Source organism: Chenopodium quinoa, unplaced genomic scaffold (genome assembly GCF_001683475.1).
Source record: "Chenopodium quinoa cultivar QQ74 unplaced genomic scaffold, ASM168347v1, whole genome shotgun sequence".
NCBI lineage: Eukaryota > Viridiplantae > Streptophyta > Magnoliopsida > Caryophyllales > Amaranthaceae > Chenopodium > Chenopodium quinoa.
Genome location: NW_018743975.1, coordinates 161962 through 186205, shown reverse-complemented (window position 1 = coordinate 186205; position 24244 = coordinate 161962). Strand labels below are relative to the sequence as shown.

Here is a 24244-nt window from a genome sequence, read left to right as displayed (position 1 = left end):
AAATTACTCGGAATTTTGAGGTAATTCAAGTTGGAGGTGAAAGCTTGTTTCAAGAGCTTTCCAACAATAGGTCATAAACTTAATTCTGATGAGAAACGAGGAAGTTATAGCTGTTTTACTACGAGCTATCTGTGCTAACTCGAACAGGGGTTGTACGTCCGTGCCAAAATTGGCACGTTCGTGCAGCTGGAGTTCCAGACGACCAGTAACTTCTGGTCTAATTTATCTAAGCTAGCACGTCCGTGCCTACCTGATGCTCTATCCAGATCTGTCAGGGGTATAAATACCCATTTGGGGTTATTTTGTTTATTATCCCCAAATCGAGAAAAACACATTTAGAGCTAGGGTTCTTGTTCTTGAAACCCTTGTGCTTTAAAATGGATATTAGTGAGAGATTACTCTTATAAACACTAGTTGAAATCAATACAACTATTCTCCTTGCTTTGGGTGGGTTTTATAGTATTCAAATAATTGCTTAGAAGGATTTTCCCACCTTCCAATTTTTTTTTGTCTCTTTTACTATTAAATTTCTTAATTGTTCTTTGCTAAATACTTCAATTATCAATCATTTGCTCTAAGACACTAAAATAAACAAGGATGCTAATTGGCCGAGATGATCGCGAGCTGATAGTTGCTAGTTTCGACTTGAAAACTTCGCTTGACTTGTGAAATTTTGGCCTTTGCTTCCCCTATATACATTTTTTTCATTCTTAAATTACTCTTACTTTCACTTTAAAAATTAGCAATATTATTTTTCCAATATAAATTAAATAAATAAATTATTCCGTATTAACTTATTCATGAGCTTAGCTTATCAAGTCGAATGAGAGTTTGCTCAACTCATACGTCTCATGCTAGTTAAAGTTTTGAGTCAAATCAATTTGATTTTTGATCAATATTTGACCAAGTTGAGTTGCTTGTGGCCTATTAATGGTCTCTTTCTTTGTCTTACTCGTACATGTAAGTGACGTAACTTTGTAACGATCAAAAGTCAGATACCATTTTCTCTCAGTAATAATTTTCGTAAATAAATCAACAATTTTTTTCAATAATGTGAGCTCCACACTTGATGGTGATTGGATAAAGTTGTGGATTTATTTACGAAAATGTCATGGATAAACAAAAATTATTTATTACTAAGAGAGTAAATGGGGCAAGCTCAAAAGTAGGAGGTAATTCAGAATTTTAGACACGGTAAAAAAAAAAAAAGAAGAAAAAAAAAGGTGAAATTTGAATCATCGTAAAATCAACAATCCATTTACTTGCAAGTTGCAATTCATCATTCACAAAACCCCTTAAAAGTTAAAACCCAGAAAAACCTCTGTAATTCAACCTAGCGCCAAAAATGGGGAAGAACGGCAAGAAGCAGAAGCATCAACAGAAATCTTCATCTCGTCAAAGACACTCTCATTTTCCTCCTGAAGATGAACATTACCCTCCTCTTTCTCTCTCTAACAGCGATGAAGAAACCTCAGAAGAGGAAGAAGAAGATTCTGAACCAGAAAATCAGCAAAACCCTTTTTCTGATGAGTCAATTCCTTCAAATTTTTCTCTTTATCAACAATCTGTTCAGGTATAATTCTTAATTTAAAGAAATTTATGTTAATTGAATTGGGTATTTTGTTAGAATTTTAATTGGGTATTTGTTTGTCTGTTTGTTTGTTAATGTAGTCACCAAAAGGGGATATAAGCTATTTGCAGAAGTTCTTCTTGATGTATGTTGGTGGGAGAGCTCCTCTTCACCTACAAGAGGATTTTTGTGGCACTGCTCTTCTTAGGTAAAATTTATATTTTGCTATATTTAAGTATGATTTTCTTGAGGGAGGTACTTGTCTGAAATTCAGAATAACAAACAAGTTAGTAATGATGTATAGATTTTGGGAAGCTGTTTGAGTACTTGAGATACACTAATATACACATGTTATCGGAAATAACAAACATTGTCCAAACACCTCATAATTAAACATTTGATACAATTCGATTATAAACCCTTACAATAGTTTGAAATGTGAACTTTTAAAGGACATCGTGTAAAAACGTAAAAGAGAACTGGGAGTATATAGTGCGAATTGTATTATTTTGGTATCTTGATTTCCTTTTCCCTTTGTGTCTGAGCATTTTAGGGCTATGTTACTTAACACAAGGTTAGAGTGTTAAAGATCATGTGGGAATCGAGAAGTTAGACATATGGTTAAGGTGTTTTCTTTTTTGATTTTTGTTTCTTCCTTCCTTATTGGTACCTATTTATTCAATTCTTTGGAGTAGCTCACATGTTTTGCTTTCTTTTTCTCTTTAGACTGGAATGATTTTAGCTTCTTTTAGGATTTTATGTAAATTAATCACTTGATATGGAAAGCTATGAAGTTCCTAGTGCTCATCTACACATTAACAAGAATGTGAGAATTTGGTCTTGATAACTCATGTAATTTGATTCTTGATGAAAGGATTAACGAATGTGCTAGCTTGTATGCGATTAATGACAATCAACAATGATAAAGAGCGAAAACAAGTAAGTAACGAAGACAAGAAAGAGTTTACCGTGGGAACCCGATTGCCGGGAGAAAACCACCAATCCACTATGAAGTAATTTGATGATGATGATTACAAGCTCTCAAACCACCATGAAAGCTCACACCTCTCTTAAACCCTAAGAAAATGAATTAATACAAGAGGCTTTTCTTTTCTCTCTAATTATCACATCATACCCTAATTAATGACTAAACATGAGTATATATAGTGCAATGCCTAAATACAATCCAATGGACAAGAAGCAACCACGCCTTTTAATCGCAAACCGAAGAAATCAGCCTGTCAAAACTGACCTCAGGTTCAGGCGAACCTTCATCTGGTTTGGGCGCACAAAAGAACAGTGACATTGCTCACTTTGTTCCCTTCGAGGTTTGGCCGAACCACTAACAAGTTTGGTCGAACTGCACTTGATTCTTCACGAGCGCATGCATGCACCTTATGCCTCCTTTGATTAGCCTTGAATTGTTCTCCACACATCACAAACCCAACACTTGAATCTTCATCAATCTAGATTAGAGTGTATTGTAGTGCACTACTTAGCTTGCATTCATTCTGAAGTGCAGGACTGGGGAAACTACAATGTTGTAGCACCTCAATTATACTGATGAAACTATAATGTTGTAGCTCCTCATATATACCGGGGAAACAAGCAGCTGTGATAATGTGATATCATGTCTCCGAAATTGCTTATAATGCTTATAATGTGATCATCGTGGCTGCTGTTTTTACTTGTTATCTCTTGTTAATTGTGTTTATATGGCTTCGCTTTATATGGCGTGCTAAACAAAAAATGACTTTTATGGGTGAATATCTGTCCCCTTAATTTTTGTACATCATACCAAACGAGTTACATCACGTACTCCTTATTTTCTTGCTAAAAAATGTTTAATTGCTTTGTATTGTGATGTGCTGATGTGGAAAAAAAATCTCAGTAGACTAAGTACAGTGATATGTGCTCAAGTTTGTTCAAGTGCTACCAAATGTTTCATATTATCATCTAGTCTAACTGTCTAAGTGTTCTGCAATGGGTTGACAGTACAGAGTGGCTTCGAACTGATCCTCGGAGGACTGCTATAGGTGTAGATTTCGACCTTGATGCACTCATGTGGTGCATGGAGAACAATGTTGACAAAGTTGGCAGTGACATTCGTTCCGGAATCTCTCTTTTTCATGGAAATGTTTTGCAGCCTCTTGAGGCTAGAATTGTCAAATTGAATTCTGAGGATCTGATTCAGAAAGTAACTATCCAAGAGAGTCAAGATGCCACACTAAAAAATCCAGCAGAAAACTCTCTGGGATCGGCAGCTTCAGTTAGTGGTGGAAATTTGAAAAAGGATTTCTCATTGCCTGCAAGGGATATTGTGTGTGCTTTCAATTACAGTTGCTGCTGCCTGCATAAGCGGAAAGAGCTTGTTGCATATTTCAAGTATTCCCTTGATGCTTTGTCTAAGAAGGGTGGTATATTTGTCATGGATTTGTATGGTGGTACTTCATCTGAGCACAAGTTAAAGCTCCAGAGGAAATTTCCCAATTTTACGGTATGCATATAACATTTGCTAGATCTAGATTTTGGTGGATCAATATAACTATGCGATTTGGTTTATAGCCTTGGGAGTTGGGATGCCCTTGAATTGAAAGGGAGAATTTGTGATTTACTCCGTAGTTGCCTTTTCTTGACGACTGGTACTAAGCGTTATTATCCTTTTATGACAAGGTCTTTTTTTTTAAGCTATATGATTAACATTTCCCCATGTAATTCTAGCTACTTTCAGGCATGCTGAATCGTCCTAGAGATTGGAATAGTGGTGATGAGACATGACTGATAAGTGATAACTAATGAATCAAGGATTATTTTGAGTTACTTGTTAAAGATAGTAAATCTTATCATTTTTGTTGGAATTTAGACCAGTACCTTACTATCTTTCAATTTGTTGAGGTTGGTTATCTACATATCAGCTGTTCATGGACTAGTAGCATTCTATATATTTTATTAGGATTATACAGGGAAAAGATAATATAGAGCCTTTTGGTTTCTACAAATAAAAGCCTGTATGTCAATGCATGAAGATGTGTAATTGAATATGACGGTAGTTACCATAGCAGTTCATGTAATATAAGACTAGTCCATAATTATCTTTTGGCTGTGATTAGTATTAACATTGGTGGAGATTGGCCTCTCAGTTATTCTAGCTGCTTGGCTCTGCTATTCAGGGGAGTGTAATCTCTGTGATGTGCTTGAATATGCAGAACAAAATTTACGACATTTCCCTGCACTGGTGCTTATTAGAAGGGTGCAGAATCTTTCAAAATCAATTTTTGATGGCTCTTATGGCTCTTAGTGCATGATATTGCTAACGTCTGTTTTTCAATTATTTGTGACTACTTTAGAGATGTTATTGAGTGACAATGAAAGTCTATATTGAAAAGCACATGTTTGAGGATGGAGTTGCATAACCATGAATATTAACGTGAGACTTTTCTAACAAAATTACATATTAATTCATGACCATAAATCCCAATTATTATTGGCTTTATTGCCTACCAAACGGGTTGTAAATGTGTTTCTGATGACTAAAAATCCTCTCTTATTTTGTACTTATCTTTAATAGCCTATATTTTCTTCTATAGCTAACCATTTGAGTATTTTTTTTTAATGCAAAGTGAGGTGTAGTAATCTAATATGGCTACTTTTCTGTAGTATACATGGGAGCAAGCAGAATTTGATTTAATCCAGCGGAAGACCAGAATTAGTCTTCATTATCAGCTCCACAAGCCACAGAAAAAAATTCGCAATGCCTTTTCTTATAGCTGGAGGCTGTAAGTCATTTCCTCCCTCCTGAATTTGCTCTTCATAAAATGTGATAACTGTGAAAAGGTTGCTTATGTCTTACATTTCTAATTAAATCCAGGTGGTCATTGCCTGAGATAAGAGACTGTTTGGAAGAGGCTGGTTTTCAATCTATTCATTTTTGGATAAGAGAGATGCCTGACACTGAGAGAAACAGAAGTAGTCGGGGATTTGGTTCCTCAAGAGATGATAAATACGAAGAGGTCTCAAGTTTTCAGCAGCAAGATGCTTGGAATGCCTATGTTGTAGCAGTTGCTTAAGTATATCTTCAAATCCCTACAACACACTGGTAAAGGCTACAATGAGGAAAGTTAATGTCATGAGAAATAGTGGTATGCTATCTTCCCTGCAAAACTCGTTGAAAAAGCATCATGTTTTTGTCTCTGATTCTAACCTAGATTTAGGAGTCTTGGACTTTCAGTTTAGTGGATATTTGATGTGTTTCTTCTTGTGACCGAAAATAGCTTTGTATGTCTAGAAGCTCATTGTCTCACTCAAAAAGTCGTAAACAAGCTTTGGACAATTGGACCCTAGTATTCTTAATTTTTAATAATTTGAGTAGGCAGGTTATAAGCAAAGCGGTATAGGTGCTTAAGGATTGGATAATTTATCTTTTCTAGACAGTGAACCAACTCATGGAAAGCTTTTCTGTACACAGTACACTGTTACTCACTTACTCGTATGTAGATCAAATGAAAAAAAATGGTTTTCTGTAAGAGTTTAGCTAGGGTTGAATATTTATTTATATTTGAACTATCATTCCACGTTCCATGAGAACAAGCGATCTCCATTACAGTATTCGATATGTGTATTGTGTTTAACCTATATTGCTAATTTGCTAAACATTCCAGTTTCAAGGTAACTAATCAATACTCTTATACTGAATATAAATTTATAACTCCATTTAGCGAGTTATATTGAGTGTAAACTTATTACTCCATTTAGCAATTATTGCCCAAGGCGCAAGCCAATTCAGTGTAGAGCTGCAGGGGTAATGCTCCTTGAACCACTCTTGGAATTTTGACAGCAGGGGAGTGCTTTGAGTCCATGGCCATTTTAAGTAGATTGTTATTCTTCGTTCTGCCAAAAAAATTCAGTACTAGTTACTCATGACTTTTTATCTGATCCCAAGTGCCAGATCCTTGACGCTTAGGTATGGGTATAGGCCTATCAGGTAGGACACATCGACCTTTCATTTTGGGCCAAAATCATGGATAGATTTCACAAAATAGTCTTGGACATGTACCCGTATTGAACAAGAATACCCTAGTTTTAGTAACATAGGCTGCTGCCCTTGCCACAATGCTACCTCTATTCTCCCTGCTGTTGGCACAAGATGTAGACTGGTCAAAAGATGGATAAATTTTAATTATTAATTATTATTTTTTCTAGAAGCATAAATACTGAGTAGTAGAAATTGAAAAGTAAGTTGAAAGAGAGAAAAGTAGAAAAAGGCAGCAAAATACAGACTTAATAAGCAAGTTGAGGGAGGTTAGTATTGAGATGATCACCTTTTAATCAGTCAATTACATTCACCATGTGTTGATTGTTCTCCCCTTCCCCACATGACCACATGCCTATATTCCCTTTACTTTGGGACACACAATTATGCTCTAAACCTTTATCCTTTATAAGCCGCCTCCTTGTTTTGGGAAAGTTTTTCACAAATTTTGGACCTTTTTTCAGTCAAGCAAGCTACTAACTCCCATTTGTAGTCATTTGATAGACTTAAGTGCTCATGTATACTTCTCCTCTATGTGCGATTTCCAAATAATAGTCGTATTGCCCTAACCTTTCATAATGGATGTACATGATCTATTTTAAACCTCTTCATAATAAGTAGTCCAATTAAGTTAATTATCTCTTTTCCTATCTGTTGTTGATAAGTTCATATACGGAGTATATATAATACCCATTACTTTAAGTACCGTTGTTAGTAAACCAACTCGACCATATATCAGTTTCTTATTGATTTGTTTCCTTCTATAGGATGTACGAAATATTACACAAAATTTCCATATTATCCATGATCAGATGATCCTGGTCATCTTCCCACCTATAACAGGTGAGACTATAAGATGAAATGAGGGACCCTTAGAAAGAATGATAATGGGCTGAAAGTAATCCAAAAGACCAAAATTTGAAGGTCGGCTTAGAGAAAGCAAGGGCCCTCCATTGTTTACAAGCAATGTCCGTCATAATAGAATGAAAGGCAGCATGTTCCACGATTAGCTGATTACCCTGAAAAATTGACTGGGAATATTAATTAATAATTGCACCACTTAATTAAATCTTCATTAATGATGCTCATCTTTCTCAAGGACATTGGAGGAGCAAATCCTTTATGTCTCACCTTCCTCATATGTATAGCTATTTAATTATAAACTATTACTCAGTCTATTACAGAGTACTTCGTATAATTAGAAAATAACAACTTGTTACGAAGTACTGGCATATATGCCAAAAAAATGTTTGTCTATTTCTGACTCTCTTTCTTTGTAATGTCATGTTATGTATAAGTATAATTGTATAATTTGGCCTCTCTTTAATAAGAAAAAGTGGTCGCTCCTTTAAATAAATAAGATTATATTATTAAGTATGATCCACGCCATGTTTTTTTTCTTGGTATTTTTTCTCATTAGGACTTCTGGCTCTCCAATTCACTATTAGACTTATGGAAATCATAAATAATGAGAAGATGAAATTAGAGTAGTGGCATTTCCCTTTGAAAGTAGATAAAACCAATGTATTCTTTGCTTCTCAACTTTGTTGATGTTGCACCATTTTAATTCTTCACCTCTCTAGTTAGAGTTCAACAAAATATTGTAGACAGTCTTTCATCTTCCAATGTGTTCTATAACTTTTATTCCACAATTTTTTTGAGGGACCACAAAATTAATTCAGTCATTCAGAAATAATGAATGATGTTGATTTTTTTTCTTAAATAAAATAAAATAAAAAAGGAAAGACATAGTGAATGACAATGTTTATCATTTTTTTTTTTCTTAAACAACAATAATTGTTATATATGGTTAGTTGGTCATGGACAACGACTAGATCACAAATTTGTTGAAACTTTCTAATCTTGGATCCTATAGAAAATTAAGTTTGCTCTTGCAAACTGCTATTGGCTGCACTTTAAATCTGTTTAACCTAATAAAGCAAAGAAAATGCTATTTATGGGCTAGCTTTTTTCCTTCATTATCCTAAAAAATCACTAAAACTAATTTCTTCACCCATATATAGAAAGGAACTGTGCTTTTAATATGAGCATTCTTTTCCTCTTTCACCTTATTTGTGCCAAGTTTAATGGGAATGAAATTTTTTTTAATTACTCTCATCAATCCTACGTGACATAAAGTTTGGTAAAACTCTTAGTAATGCTAAAACTTTGTTAGAATTACAAAAATACACATTAAATGAATGCCTCATAAGGACTAAAGTTTAATAAATTAAGAGTGAATTTCTAAGCAATTTTGAGTATGTCAATTTTTAATATACTTACTTCTTAGAATTTTATAGGATGACTTTTATCGGAAATTCAAATGAATAAGTCTTCTCAAGAATCCATTCTCAAGGAGAAATAAATGTTCTTATATGTGAAAGTACAAGTAATATTCCTCGACATAAATTAAATCAAGCAAATTGTCAAAGACTCAAATATGTATGAAGAAATCGTGGAGTTATGATTTAATTTTAAATTGAACACTTCTTATATGATTGATCCTATTGTAAACCCATAATTCTTCATTTTATCAAAATTAAAATTATAAAAAAATGTCAACTCGTAATTTTTTATAAGTTTATTTTCATCAAAAGTTATTGCATTTTATAGTTATCTTTGACTAATTTTTTTTTTACCTTGTCATTTTATCAAAAAAAAAAAGAAAAAAATTGAAAATCTTCCTTATTAATCTAGGTGATTTTCTATCCCTTCTTTCCAAAAAAAAAAAAAAAAAAAAAAAAAAAAAAACTAGGTGATTTTCCCTTTGCTCTTTTTATCCTCTTTCTAGTGGAATCTTCCGTTCAACGGAGTACTTCATTAATACTACCCCATATGAACTACCGTGTAATTAGGATTTAGAACTATATTATATAAATAAATCTCCTCAAAATCATATTCCTGCTTTCAAAATACAAACCCACCCATTAATTCCTCTCAATTTCTCAAAATCCCATCTCCCACCCTTTCTCTCTCCTTTCAAACAGCCTCCAAAATCCATTCTTGCTCAACGCTTTTGCTGTATGTAGCAACCCCTTTTTTTCTGCAAGTTTCAATCTTTATTTCTATAATTTCTTATTTTTTTGCTATATTTTTAAGTTTTAGCTGTACAAAATTCCTGCTTTGATATTAGTGAATTTAAAGATTGAATCTTGCTGCTTGATTTAAATTTATCTATAATTTATAGTAAAAATTAAGTTTATTTTGAGGATTAGTTGAATGTTAGAAAGTGTAGAAGATGAAGAGTATATTTCAAAGTCAAAATCCAAATTTTGGGAGATCTATTCTAATGATTCACCAAAAACTCTAGCACATAATCTTATTAGGTCCACCGCCTTTTCATCACAACCCATGAAAAGGTCGGTTAGACCCGTTTTTAGTTTGTTGTTGTTCATTGTTATTGCTGCAACTTTTGGTTGCAGGATTGCAATTAGAAATGGGTTTGGATCCATTTATGGTGAAGGGGATTATTCAGTTGGTAATGGTAGTGTAGTTTCACCATTGGATTTGCATGTTTTTAACTCCACATTGCTTAGATTGGCTGACGTTGAGGTGGGTGAGGGTAAATTGAGGAAGGAGGTTGATGAATTGATGGATGGTAATTTTGGGAATGTTGCTCGGCTTCGGACTTTCGCCTCGTGGCGGAGGTTCTTTAGGAGTGGGGATATTCGTGCTAGGACGTCGAGGGGGGTACCGGTTAATATCCGGTCACCGGAGTTTTCTAAGGTTTGGTTGACATTTAGGAGGTCTTTGGGTGATTGGTTTAGGAAGAAGAGGTTTAGTCCTGATATTATGGAGGAGTTGATTGAGCTTGTGAAAGTTCCTATTGATAAGCATAATGGAGTGTTTGAGGGTGTAAAGAAGAAGTATTCATCTTGTGCTGTTGTGGGAAATAGTGGGATTTTGTTGAGTAAAGAGTATGGGAAATTGATTGATAGTCATGAAGCCGTGATTCGGTTGAATAATGCTAGGATTGAATCTTATCGAAAGAATGTGGGTTCTAAAACGAGTTTATCATTCGTAAATAGTAACATTTTGCATCTTTGTGCAAGGAGGGATGATTGTTTTTGCCACCCATATGGGGCTAATACGCCCATTGTTATGTATATGTGCCAACCTGCCCAATTTCTAGACTATGTAGTGTGCAACTCGTCTCATAAATCGCCCTTGATTGTCACCGATCCTAGGTTTGATATGTTGTGTTCTCGGATTGTGAAGTATTACTCACTAAAACGGTTTGCAGATCATCCGAACAAGACTCTAGAGCAATGGAACTCCGCTCATGATGGGTCTATGTTCCATTACTCTTCAGGTATGCAAGCTGTGACGTTGGCATTGGGAGTTTGTGATAGAGTTAGCCTTTTTGGGTTTGGGAAATCGACTGCTGCAAAGCATCATTACCATACTAATCAAAAGGCGGAGCTCACATTGCACGATTACTTGGCCGAGTATGATTTTTACAACGATTTAGTGGAGAGGCCTCGTGCAGTACCATTCATCTCCAACAAGTTCAAGTTTCCTCCTGTGGAAATTCATCGTTGACAAGTCTTTTGAAAGCGTCTTTTTGTGGATTCTATTAATTGTAGTCTTAGTTTTTTCTTCATATACCCAAATCAATTAGGAACAGAAACAAATTCGAAATCCCAAGAGAAGTTTCTTGTGGTGATACTTTGCTGTAATTTTGATCTAGTTTTGAGTCCACACTTTCATGAGAGTGTCCAATTGTATTTAGCTCATGATTTAAACAGTTGAAAAAAAATAACCCGAGTCTTTAAATTTCGAATGTGTGCCATTGTGCATTTGTGCTGTTTTTTGATTCACTATTATGTGTTTACTCAGCTCTACTATATACGAAGTAATAAATATATTTTGGGTTAATTTTGACCAAGTACATAAGCTTGCGTACCTTATATACGACCCTTAATCAAATACTTTCGTGTGGCATTGTATAACTTCGGATATTATTAATGGACTTAATGGTTAATACTCTACTTATACAACTCATATCTAGATGAAGATAATATAATACGTTCAGTTGATTGTCAAGTTGGAAAAATGACGTGATCCTCAATTTAAGAATTGGATTCCAGGTAGATACACTCAGCAGCACGCCGTTGTGGACCCTTAGCAATGACCAATAAACCCTTAGTCGTCAATTTTCAACTTTCTTGATAATGAAGATCACAGCTTAAATCTACACCCACAACTTTCATATTTGACTGTCTAGATTTGTAATTTACTGGTATTGGTTGTTTTACGCATCATTTTCAATTGTTTAACTTGACTTGATAAAACCTTTGTTCGTTATTAAAATCACAATAATACATGTGTATATTTTTTTGATTTTGTTACAGCTAACCATGTTCGTTCTAGCATACCATCTTTTATCAAGAAATAGAGCTGACTAATCGTAAGGGCCGATACTGGCTCGAGAAATGGCTCAAATGGCTGATGTTAAGGTCGATACTGGAATTCTATAACTAGAATTTTCAACTTCTGTAACATCACAGAATATACAAAACAAAAAATTTATAGAACTTCAAGCAAATAAATTAACAGATGAACAAAACCGAGCTGATTTCCAGCAAAAGATCACCAAAATAGGTCTGTTTCCATTATATACCAGAACTACAAAAGCTGTTGCAACAAAAGATAAGACTACTTTACTAGTGTAGTGTCTTTTGAACCCTTGGGAGAATTAAGCATACTAGTTAACTATCTACAAAATAGCAAAATATCATCCATCCATATAAACCATCCTCGGTAGGGGAACAACCTGAGGGAACCGCAACGAGGGGGGATGCAGCATGGGCATGCCTTGTGTCGTTGGCTCGTTGCTTCTGCACCCACTTGATTTCCCTCCAAAAAAACTGGTTGTGAATTCAAGCCATCACTACCTTCTCACTCTGCCTTCTCTATGTACTTCACAGCCACCAAAAAGCTCATCTTAACCTGTAAAAAAATTATCTATCAGACACAGAATACTTTACATATTACAACCGAAAAAACAAAATTTAGGTTGATTTCAGGCACTATCTTGTTACCTGGTTAGGATCATAAACAGCATACTCATTGAAATCCAAAATACTTTCTTTTGGTTCAGGTGATGCTGGGACTAATTTACCACAGGGTACCTTGATATCATCTTTCCAAACAAAATGCTCCGACTCATCGGTTTTCTTTCTCCCTAACCCTTTCACTTCTACCTTCCTCTCCTCCAAGGACTTTGTATCCTCTGGAGGGCTCTTAAACTCGATTATTTCGTCCCCTAGAGATGCTACTGCTAGTACTAGGAATCCTTCTGGCCTGTCGATTGCTGTGAATCCATACCTTGCAGCTTCAGCAGCAGCGTCTGAACATACAATTGCCCTGCCAAACTGTTACAAGTAGAAAGAAAGACACAGAAATAAGCATTCCTGCAAATGATGGAAAGATGCAAATATATATATGTTCTGTTCATAGTGTGTTGATACCATGTAGCCTGCAACAGGAAGAGAAAAGATTGCAGGGAGAAAACCCTTCTGCAGATGTCTTAGCAGATTCGAACTTCGAGTTCCTACACACATTAATCGATTATGAACCTTAAACAAAGGCATCAATGCAATTTCTGTGAATAAGAAAGAAGGTGCAAAGCTTCCATACCACACCATAGCAGAACTTTGTTTGGCAACTTCTTTATATCATTATAAGATGGTCCAGCACTCAAATCAACAGCAAGGATGTTCTCAACAGAAACGTCATAACTCTGAATAAATTGGATTACAATGAATAATGAGGACTTTTAATATCAATCAACTAAAAAGGGTTTGGTTACTTACAACTTCACCAACTTTGATTGGTTCATAGGTTTTCTCCAAGTAGTTGAGGATCATCTTATAATCATCAGATTCTTTGTCCAGAGCAGTTATCCTGCATCCGAGCTTCTTGTAACGTTCATACATTGGGTCATCCAATGTTGAGCCACTCATGTCGCCAATTAGTCGTGAAGCTGCGTTTATGTCCCTAACAGTCTCAAGAGGAGATGCCGCCTGCACATATTTGCCCCAACATATTAGCCAAAGAAAAATTAAACTTGGGGAGTATTTGTAGAATATTCAAATAAGCACGAAGTTAGTTACATGATCCGCGAGTTCCTCAAAATCCTCGAAGATGAAAGGCCTAGTAGAATGCATGAGCGTAAACCATTTTGAACTAAATTCAGACCAGAGTGCTTCAGCTTTTGGTCCTCCTTGCTCCGTTGACTTTACGTTCTCTATAAAGTGCAGGAGAGCATCCTCACCTGACGTAATATAAGCTTGATGTTAATCTATGACAAGGCAACATATAAGTTAAATAAACCTATTAATTTAGACTAGAAGATTCCAATTACATCTTTTCAAGTGCAAATCAGTGACCATTCCTACTGGCATGTCGGGCGAATCCAAACCCAACTCCATCAAAGCATATCTGTTGAAAAATTATATAGGCTCAGAATATGGACATGAAAATGTTAATCTTCAAAAGTTTAGTAGAAACTAGAAATAGAAGTACCTATAGATCTCTTGACTGCATAAAACCTTCATGAAATTTGCAGCCACAGGGTCAAGTTTACAATGTGCAGCTGCTGTTCCTAGTTGCCGAAGAGCCAACCCACCATATCTCACCTCAACTCCATCGTCCTGTAGGAGTACAGTTTTAAAGATATCAACAAAAACCTGAAATCCTCTATAAATATCCATAATGAAATGTAATATAACTTGTACCATATCTATCACATGGAACTTTTGTGGTTTCTTCTGAAACTTCTTTTCTGTTTCCCATGGAAAAAACTCATTTCCTGTTAATTCTTCGAAAAGCCGTGCAAATTCCTTTATTGCATCATCCACACTATCCCATTCTTCCATCCTCTCCTCTGCCTTAGGATCATCCCCTACCTTACCCTTCTTGTAATAGAGGTGTAACTTTTTCTCAGGTACGGTGACCAGTTGGATTATAGCGATCCTAACAGAAAAGAAAAGAGTTCTAATCAAGGAAGTATTGTTAAATCAAGTCTGACAGAATCAATGTACTTAGTTTGGAAGAGGCCTATATTACTCGTTTATGTTGCGGCCTTGGTCGCAAAGAGAGAAACCACAATTGTAAAGTAAACCATCTTTCTCCAAGATCTTCCCTCCTTGTTGCTGCAGCATGGTGTCCTTGTAGACACCTCTCTTTCCATACATTTTAAGCTGGAAATGAAAAATCAAAAGCAAATTATAAAAACTGACCTCAATATTTCAACAACAGATTTACAGTTGAGAATCAGAAGACTGCAAACAGGAGGAAATTACCTCAGCAACAAGGGACTCAATGGCTTCCTCACTTGCATCCTGTTTGTCCCATGCAATTCCTTTGCCATAAGCAGATCGATCAGAAACACATTCATAAGCTTCTAAAGGCAGCAGCTCTTCTTTCTCGATGCAGTCTGTTAACCATGCTTCTCGTACCACCAGTATGCCCCTCTCTCTGCCCAAAAGAAGATAAGTGTATCAATTACATAAATTTCAATTTCTAATAATTGCATCATAAAGGGTGTTCTGGCTAATACTTACACTGCTTCAGACACTTTCGATGAGCCACCGCGTTCCCTTTCCATGGGAGGAACAACTAGACAAGTCGCACCTGCAATACAAAAATGTTTACACCAGTACAATACCAATATAATAATGTTACTGTTGCTACAAAAAAACATGATGAATTATTGCAAGCATATAGGTTACACAATACTGTGAAAATTTACCAATAGCTGTGTTGGCCACTTTGCCTCCATGTTTCTCAATTACTTGCTTCCAGTATTGCTGCAACATCACCAACAAACAGCAAAATTTAATCAATTTATTCACTAAGTTCCATCTATGAACCCACCTTAGCTTGTAAAAAGAAATCATGTACATACATGAGTTCGAGAAAGCCTGCCAGACAAACATATGACCATGTCTGTGAAAGGCTTGTCAGCATGATGAGGTATTTCCTTCTGATGACGCTGACTCGGATCTTGGTACTTCTTCAACAACTAAAACCCACTCAAAAACCCGAATTTTAGAAGTTACATATAAAGATAATTCTCCTTTTTTCAGAGGTTACTCGTCTTATTTCGTAGTTTATGTTGCTTCTATAGTATCAGTACGTATTACTAGTGAGTATAAATCGTATAAGGAAATTATAAAGGAGTATATAACTTACATCAGAAACCGGGGATTCAAGGACCGAATCCGGCAGCTTGATAGGATCCTGTTTCCTGGGAGGATTTTTGGTCTTGTAGGTGCAAGTGGCCCATTCACTTAATTCCCCAGTGCAAGAGTAACTATTTCCAATGAACTCCAAATTGCCTCCACATACTTTACATTCCAACAATGCTCCATAATATAATAGGTCTTGGCTGAATTTAATTTCGCAATATATTCCATGTCAAATATTTGAGTTTTGTACAAAACCTTATACCCAAAGAACAAATGACATAAAAAAAGATGATTAAGCTACTTAGCTACTTCTAGATGAAATGGTGCAACCCAAGTCGGTCACACCATGTTCATAGTGGCCTAGTCTCGTAAGTTTAGTTATAATGCGATAAGCTCAAATCATTTGGGTCAATGGATTTCGCTCCCTATATATGAACCAACAAGAACTATCTATCTATTGTGCTCACCGTAGGGGCTTAATTATATTTCCTAGAGTTCCTACGTCTGATTGATACTAGTACCTCCTATGTCCGAAATTGATTCACGTAAAAACATAGCACAATCGAGGATTCTGCATAATTTAACACACTTTTCAATAGTTTTTGAAATCCAATGCCTTGTGAACACTTACTCCCTCCGTCATAATATCTAATTAACTCTCAGTGTATGTAATCAAAGGTGTAAAAAAAAAAAAAAAAGTTTAAACCAAAATTTAAGATCAAATTAATTCAGTGATATTCTGTGGTATTTAACAGCTAAATAAACACTCTAGCTTATGACTTCCCACCAATATATGAGAGCTAAAGAACTACCTAATTATAGTAAAACACAGGTAGAGTACAATTTGTGGGAGGTTAATAACCATTTACAACCACCTATATATGTTGTGTGTTACATTAAAAAGTTCGAATTTTGTGACTAAACCATTATCATTACAAAGTTCATCCGAATTAGATTGTCACATTGCTACTTAAAATCACACTAAACATGCATGAAGACGAAGAAAAGTACAACTAATTTGAAAGACAACACGATAGATCGAGCTCTAGCTAAAATAAAATTAAGGTAACAAACATACCATCTAGAAACGACGGAGTCATCAAAACCAGTAGGGTCTTGGCCATTCAACTGAAGAATGGCCTTCATATGATCAGGAGATAAATTCTCCCTTGTAGCGTTACAAAAGTCTTCATACTCCTTAGAACTTGCTGATGTTGCTGCTTTTCCATTTGTCTTCCCATTCGTCTCATTCTCGTTCTCTTGCTTCGTCTTCTTCGCCGTCTGATGATCCGTATGCTCATGCGTCTTATGTTTTCTTGTCTTCATTCTTTCTTCTCCGTGATCGTGTGCTACGTGAGATCTCGTTTCGACCTATTTATATTCAAATTCACTTTCCACATTATTAGAGCACCAAATTAAAACGTACTTATCCAGAATATGTAAACTAATGATAAAATCTAAACAAATACTACCATGCATGCAACTTTGGTTATTCTTTGTTTTGTTATGCATTGTCAATTAAGAAAGAACAAATAGAGTCGGAGGGAGTATTTTTTATGGGTGCAACGTTGACGTGTACGTAGTACTCGGGCAGCCATGGCGCCATGCTAGTATTGCTACGGTTATGACTCTTATGAGTCAAAAGGTACGAACAAAGGGCAAGTTTGTCATATCTATACTAACTTTCTCAGCTCTTAAATTCCTTCTAATTAATGAACAATTATCATTATTTATAAACAACACAAATTTTTATTTTATTTTTTATTATTATTATTATTATTATTATTATTATTATTTTAAAAAAAGTCCTAACTTTGTACCTCCAAGAAGCATTAAGGCATATATGAATATATGATGCATAAAATCCCGAACATATCAACCCCAAAAAAAGCTACTTTATTTTGCATAAGGAGTAATAAAGATAAGGAAAAGAGAAGATGAAAATAGTTATATACACCCGGGTGCATAGTACATCCAAGAGTATTTTTTACTCATTTGATGATTAATGAACAATATATAATCATTAAAATGAGCAAACAATATCTTTAGGTACACCGTGCACCATATACATAACAAACTCTCAAGAGAAGACATTATAAAACCATCATCGGTATCCTCACGACTTCACTAGGGGGATCCCTAATTAAAAAAACGCGCTCTAGCATATAAACTTATTAAACCAAAAACGCCCTTGAAAATACCCTCACATGCACAAATATGTAAAATTAAAAGAGACAAAAACTCGGCTACATACATACACATTATATCCATACATATATACCAAAAATCAAGTTTGACAAAAACAATACCTTCATCTTCCTCCCAAATCTTGTAGAAAAAAGCTGTAGAACTTAGCAAATTAAGATTTTCTGATTTTCTCTACCTAAATAGTTCGCATAATAAGAATGGTATGCATAAAGAGAAGCGGAAAAAAGAAGGAGATGGAGTATTTGTAAACATGAAAAGGTACAAGAAAAGAAGAGACACGTACGTAAGTACTTCCAATGTTATTGCTCTTGTGTCGTACCAATTTGACAACATGTGTTTCAGAGTAGCTGTGAGTTTGCCAAGTGTCATCCTCGCTGATATTTGGACCCTCCCTTTTTAGACATCTGGTTTTTATGTCTAGCATAAGATTTTTACAATAAGTATGATGATTGTATTATATAATTTTATTCAAGATTCATACAACGAGGATCCGTGGCGCAATGGTAGCGCGTCTGACTCCAGATCAGAAGGTTGCGTGTTCGATTCACGTCGGGTTCAATATCCCGATCCTCACACGGATGTTTTTTTTTTTCTTTTTTTTTCTTTTTCCTCCCTATATAAGACTTAAAAGTTCCAAATTATAGGGTTTAATGTGTTCCATGATCTAATAATAGATATTTGATCGAGATATTAATTTTTATATTTAATTTACATGTGTCATATTTACACTAATATAAGCTTTATATTCAACCCACACTGCATACACCACCATGTAAGGTATGTCGTCTTATCACAACATCATAAATTTGTTGAAATTAATTGTTCCAGAGTATGAGTATAATTTTTAGCTTCAAATGAAGTATCTTCGATTAGGTCTCATTTGGTTGACACGGGAAATAAATTCCCGTAGGAAGTTGTATTTTATGGGAAATTATTTCCCACGTGAAATTCCTAGGATTTTCTTTAAATTGTTTAGTTGTGACGAACATGACACATGTAAATTAAATATAAAACAGTTGTGTTCGTGTAATCGTGTTTGGTCTTTTGTTCATTTCATGTTGTTCAAGATATCTATCAAAAACTACATAAAATGAAGAATAATTGCATAATTTGACCAATTTATCAAAATAGAACGTGTTCGGGTTGATTTTGTGTCATGTCGTTTTGACTTCATGTTTTCTCTAAGTAATTTCGTGTTTAAGTCGTGCCGATTTTAAACGTGTTGTCGTGTCATATCAAAGATTGTCAGCTCTAAGTCGATAGTCCAAATACAGGCAGTCATACAGCAAAGCATGGAGAGTGGTGGGTGGATAACTAATTTGGGATTTTGGGCGTATATGTGTGTATTATGTACCCAAAAGGCCAAAACCCTTTTGACTAAAATAACCAAGCAAAAGCCCAACATATCATCTCCTTTCCTAATTTGGAATTAACACAGATTTAACTCACCTCCCTCTCTCTCTCTCTCTTTCTTTGATTTCTCCGGCAATTCTTCCTCCCAGAGTCCCAGGTATACTTCTAATTCCCATTCCAAAGTTTTCATTTTTATGTATAACATCATGATTTTAGATGAAAATGTAGTAATTTCTACAATAATTTGAGTTGTAGAATCATGTTCTTGGTATACATTAATTAGTTGCAGTTATTTGTATGATTGAGTTTATTATTAGTTGAAGAGCTGTTTTTCTGAAATTTTCTAATACTTGATGCTCCTCTATGTCTCTTGAATTTGATTTCTTCTAATTTCAATAAGGTTGTAGTTGACGAAATCCCAAATTTCTAATCCTGGGGGTTCTTCCCCTATTTTATGAACCCTAGATTTCAGAGCTGCAATCTTAATTTTCTGGGTTTTTTTTGTTTTATTTTTGTTCAAAAATGTACCTTTAGAAGAAGAAATATTCTCAGAATTTAGGAAAGCCTTTGTTCTAATTGAATTTTATTGTGTTAATGTATGAATTTGTATTGTAAGCTGGTGCAAATTCATTTGGAACTGCCAAACAGTAGGTTCTAACAAAGAAGTTTATATGTAGTATAAAATTCAGGTGAAAAGAACGGCGCCTAAATGTGCTAGCTAAACTTTGAACTTTCCCTGTTACCATCCCATAAGAGCTTTTAACCTACTAAATGGGTAAATACTCCGTACTATAGAGGAACTTGACTGATGAATAACTATAGTAGTTCTACTGTGTTTCATTAAAGTGAGCCTCAGTCTAATACAGAGGGAGTACAATCACTCTTTGTTGCAGATGGACGGATGTATAAAAAACGGGTGGTTTTCTGATAAATCATCTATTTAGAGATTCTGTTTTGTTTGCTTGGTCCGCAAGAGTGAGGAAATGTTAGTATTCCATATCTAGTTAACATTTCACGTAATAGTCAGAAGCTCAGAACTAATTTTCTCCTGTTTTTAATTTGTGTGAAATTTGTCCCTGATATTGGTAGTTTGTTTAAATTAATAGTTTTACACCCTTTTTTCTGTTGAAATTTTGAAGTGAAACATGTTCTTACTCTTTATCCGTGGCAGGCTCGTCAGGGAATAATGTACTTAATGGAAACTCTATTTGACAAAATAATGGCTGTAAATGGGTGACTGTAATCTGATTTTCATATTGAGCTGCATGGTAGATGTGGGAGAATTGGGAATCTGATTGTTAAATGGAATCTAACACTACCATGGCTACCTCAGACTTGGAGCCTCATGAGGAGATGGAGTTTGAGTCGCACGAGGCAGCATATGAATTTTATAAAGAATATGCGAAGTCTTTGGGATTTGGAACTGCTAAGTTGAGCAGTCGCCGTTCAAGGGCTTCAAAGGAATTTATTGATGCGAAATTTTCATGCATAAGGTATGGGAACAAGCAGCAGTCTGATGATGCTATTAATCCTCGGCCTTCTCCCAAGATAGGTTGCAAGGCTAGCTTGCACGTGAAAAGAAAGCAGGATGGAAAGTGGTATGTGTATAATTTTGTCAAGGAGCATAACCATGAACTTCTACCTGAACAGGCGCATTTCTTCCGAAGCCATAGGGATTTGGACCCACTAAAGAATGATGTTCGATTGCGCAGACGCAAAATTTTAGCTTCTGTATCCAAACGATTCAGTGCGTATCAGAATGTTGGTTGTTTGGACAATCTTAAAAGAAGCCAACATGCCAAGGGGCGGAGTCTGTCTTTAGAAGCTGGAGATTCACAAATGCTGCTTGATCTTTTCATGCAAATGCAAGAAGAGGATCCAAAATTCTTCTATGCTGTGGATTTGAATGAAGAGAATCGGTTGAGAAATGTTTTCTGGGTTGATACAAAAGGCTTAACTGATTATAGTTACTTTAGTGATGTAGTATCTTTTGACACTACATATGTTAAGAACAACTACAAGATTCCATTGGTTTTGTTTGTTGGAGTTAATCATCATATCCAACCGTTATTACTGGGTTGTGCACTGATTGCAGATGAATCGGTGCATACCTTTCTTTGGTTGATACAGACATGGCTCATGGCAGTGGGTGGACAACCTCCTCTAGTTTTACTTTCTGGTGAGAATAATGCTTTGCAAACAGCTATTGCTGAACTTCTCCCTGATACTCGCCATTATTTTTCCCTGTGGCATATATTTGAAAAAATCCCTAATCAGTTAGAATATATAAATATATGGCTTGATAATTTTGTTGAAAAGTTCAATAAATGCATCTATAGATCATGGACAGCAGAGCAGTTTGATAAGAGATGGTTGGAGTTGGTTGAAAAGTTTGAACTTCAAGATGACGAATGGTTAAGATCGATGTATGGTAATCGTATCCGCTGGGTGCCACTATTTATGAGAGGTGTGTCGTTTGCTGGGTTGTCCACCAGATCACGGTCTGAATGTTTGAACTCTTTCTTTGATAAGTATATCAATGCAGAATCTTCTTTGAGAGATTTTTTAGAACAATATAAACTTCTATTATGTGATAGGTATGAAGAGGAGGCCAAGGCAGAGTTTGATGCATGGCATGAAGCTCCTGACTTGAAGTCTCCATCTCCTTTTGAGAAGCAGATGTCCTGGGTTTATACACATGAAATTTTTAAGAGGTTTCAGGTAGAGGTTTTGGGAGCTGCTGCATGCCATTTAAAGAAGGAAAAAGAAGATGAAACTGGCATAACATATACTGTTAAAGACTTTGAGAATAATCAGGATTTCATTGTAGAATGGAATGAATCAAGGTCTGAGATCTGTTGTTTGTGCCGTATGTTTGAGCACCATGGTTACCTTTGTCGACATGCTATCGTTGTTCTGCAGATGTCTGGTGTTTTTAGCATCCCTTCTAAATATGTATTGCAACGCTGGACAAGTGCTGCATTAAGCAGGCATTCAATCAGTGGAAAGCTGGATGAGGTGCAGGCTAAAGTTCGTAGGTACAATGATCTTTGTCGGAGAGCCTTAATCTTGGCTGAAGAAGGTTCTCTGTCTATTGAGAGCTATAATGTTGCAGTATCTTCTATAAGAGATGGATTTCAGCAGTGTGACCATGTGAATGGGTCTCTTGAACAGGATTTGAGACCCAATTCTTGTTTAGATTATTCAACTAATTGCCATGAGGATGATAATCGAGGTATCCATTCAAGATTATGTGACGCTGAGCCAGATATAAGATTGATTGAGACAACTGCAGTTCCTGAGATTGGAAGTGGTGACGTCAATGTGAACAACACCAGAGAAAGGGTGAGTTTTATGAATACAACTTTTTAACACATTCACTGATACATGCCAACATTCTTAGTATCAATGTTTGATACAGTTTGTAAAAGACAACTAATCTCGATTTCTGATAGGGTGATTCATGCATTTTCCATCAGGATCCACTGGACCAAAATATTGCAGCAGTTGGACCTGAACATGGCTTTACTCAAGTGGTATGTCAGATTTCTGCTCAAAATGTATCTTCTTGAAATTTCTCTCTTCAATCCTGATGCGTTTAAATAGGCAAGCGTATCAAGTTGTCGTTCTAAACCCATCTCATCAAATCTGTATGCTTGTGCATGACAGGAAACTCCAAATACAAGGCCTGCTCATTTGCACAATATGTTTCCCGTACCCTTTAATAATGGAATGCCAAATATGTACCAAGGGGCAGCACCAGGGCAGTTTCATCATGGACCATGGCAAGAAAAACACCTTTAACATTAGCTATTGAATGGAAAACAACACTGATTTCTGACATGAGCTGAAGGATGTAAAGCATCCTGATCTGGCTTCCATCTTCGTTTCGTAGTTCTGACCAATATTTAACCTTCAGAAAAGTTCAGGTATTACTAACTTAAGTAGGATGTCTATACAACGTAAATCAAACTTTGTCCTCTCCGCAATTCATGTATAGTAACTTGACTGACTTCTTGTGCAACAGTGTTTTATGTAGGAGTAGGCAGGATGAGCTAGGTCAAATATCTACAGATTTATACGGATAAGTGTATAATAAATGATTATGTTAGCAATCAAAATTTTATTGCTAGTAATTCTGCCATTTTCTGTTTCCTTGGTTGATATTCATGATAGAGGTTGTATTAGCTTTATCACTTATATGTATTGTTGTCGTATGCTTAATGCTATGGGAGAATCATGGGATACGGAGTTACAGACCAATAATTTGCACAACTGGTTCCAAAATTTGGCTCTCTCTCTCTCTCTTATTGCATAATAAAACTACGTATATATAGTAGTTTCAAACGAAGGAAGGTAGTACACTTGTTTGATTTGAACCATGCATAAGCTGTAAGAGTAGGCATGTTTGGCTGGGCCAAAGGGCCATATGTATACTCAATGTGACCAAGAATTCCCTCAAACAACAATCATCTCCGTAAACAATAGATAGAATCACCAGATTGAATCTAGCGGAATCGACAATGATATGCTATCCAATGTTATTAGTATTGTTCTATATATCTGCTTACATTTGAAAAATAATTAAACAACTCATAATTAAAGATTCACAATAATTTCCCCAAATTATTTCTATTATAGTTGCCTTTTTTCATCATCTATGTGGGGGTGTATGTTTCATGTTTGTACTCTATGCTCAACTTTATTCCTTTAAACAAAAATGTGAACTAGTTTAATATTCAAAATAGTATACGTGAATATTGAGTTTATTTAGAGGTAGTATTTCGTGCAAAGTTTAGTGTTGTTAATTAAAAGTAAGTTGTCTTCGTTAACATGATTAGACCCTAATAGTTTTCACTGGAACACTTGTTATTCCAGCCTGCATAT

General features: G+C 35.5%; 4 protein-coding genes and 1 non-coding gene across 9 annotated transcripts; 4 read left to right on the top strand and 1 right to left on the bottom strand.

Annotated features, from left to right (window-relative positions):
- The first annotated feature begins 1031 nt into the window (after positions 1–1031).
- On the top strand, positions 1032–10928 carry LOC110689617. 2 transcript variants are annotated; one of them, XR_002504923.1, is made up of 6 exons: positions 1032–1573; positions 1672–1778; positions 3566–4067; positions 5228–5346; positions 5439–5709; positions 10843–10928. XR_002504923.1 is itself a non-coding variant. In XM_021866384.1 (5 exons), the coding sequence occupies exons 1-5, from the start codon at positions 1346–1348 to the stop codon at positions 5635–5637; spliced, it is 1155 nt and encodes a 384-aa protein (XP_021722076.1). In that variant the 5' UTR covers positions 1033–1345; the 3' UTR covers positions 5638–6032. The 2 variants fall into 2 exon arrangements, 1 of the variants encoding a protein (XP_021722076.1); XM_021866384.1 differs by lacking the exon at positions 10843–10928 and having other exon boundaries at positions 1033–1573; positions 5439–6032.
- On the top strand, positions 9179–11490 carry LOC110689616 (beta-1,6-galactosyltransferase GALT29A-like). Its single transcript, XM_021866383.1, has one exon. The coding sequence runs from the start codon at positions 9819–9821 to the stop codon at positions 11139–11141; it is 1323 nt and encodes a 440-aa protein (XP_021722075.1). The 5' UTR covers positions 9179–9818; the 3' UTR covers positions 11142–11490.
- Positions 11491–12177: 687 nt separating this feature from the next.
- LOC110689615 (poly [ADP-ribose] polymerase 3-like) lies at positions 12178–18252 on the bottom strand. The gene is made up of 17 exons (XM_021866381.1): positions 18106–18252; positions 16875–17167; positions 15801–15996; positions 15514–15630; positions 15358–15415; positions 15170–15239; positions 14909–15083; positions 14673–14806; positions 14342–14579; positions 14130–14257; positions 13969–14045; positions 13718–13878; positions 13418–13627; positions 13242–13344; positions 13073–13155; positions 12644–12976; positions 12178–12551 (listed from the first exon to the last, which is right to left on the bottom strand). Exons 1-17 carry the CDS (start codon positions 18109–18111, stop codon positions 12501–12503), a joined length of 2433 nt encoding a protein of 810 aa, XP_021722073.1. The 5' UTR covers positions 18112–18252; the 3' UTR covers positions 12178–12500.
- A 238-nt stretch (positions 18253–18490) lies between these two features.
- On the top strand, positions 18491–18562 carry TRNAW-CCA. The gene has a single exon. It is a non-coding gene; the product is annotated as a tRNA-Trp (tRNA).
- A 787-nt stretch (positions 18563–19349) lies between these two features.
- LOC110689614 (protein FAR1-RELATED SEQUENCE 4-like) lies at positions 19350–23493 on the top strand. Of its 4 annotated transcripts, none has more exons than XM_021866380.1 (5): positions 19350–19514; positions 20529–21858; positions 21955–22702; positions 22813–22893; positions 23027–23493. In XM_021866380.1, exons 2-5 carry the CDS (start codon positions 20660–20662, stop codon positions 23159–23161), a joined length of 2163 nt encoding a protein of 720 aa, XP_021722072.1. In that variant the 5' UTR covers positions 19350–19514; positions 20529–20659; the 3' UTR covers positions 23162–23493. The 4 variants fall into 4 exon arrangements, 3 of the variants coding, with proteins under 3 accessions (XP_021722072.1, XP_021722071.1, XP_021722070.1); XR_002504922.1 differs by having other exon boundaries at positions 19354–19514; positions 20529–22702; positions 23027–23286; positions 23385–23493; XM_021866379.1 differs by having other exon boundaries at positions 19354–19514; positions 20529–22702; positions 22837–22893.
- The last annotated feature ends 751 nt before the right edge of the window (positions 23494–24244 follow it).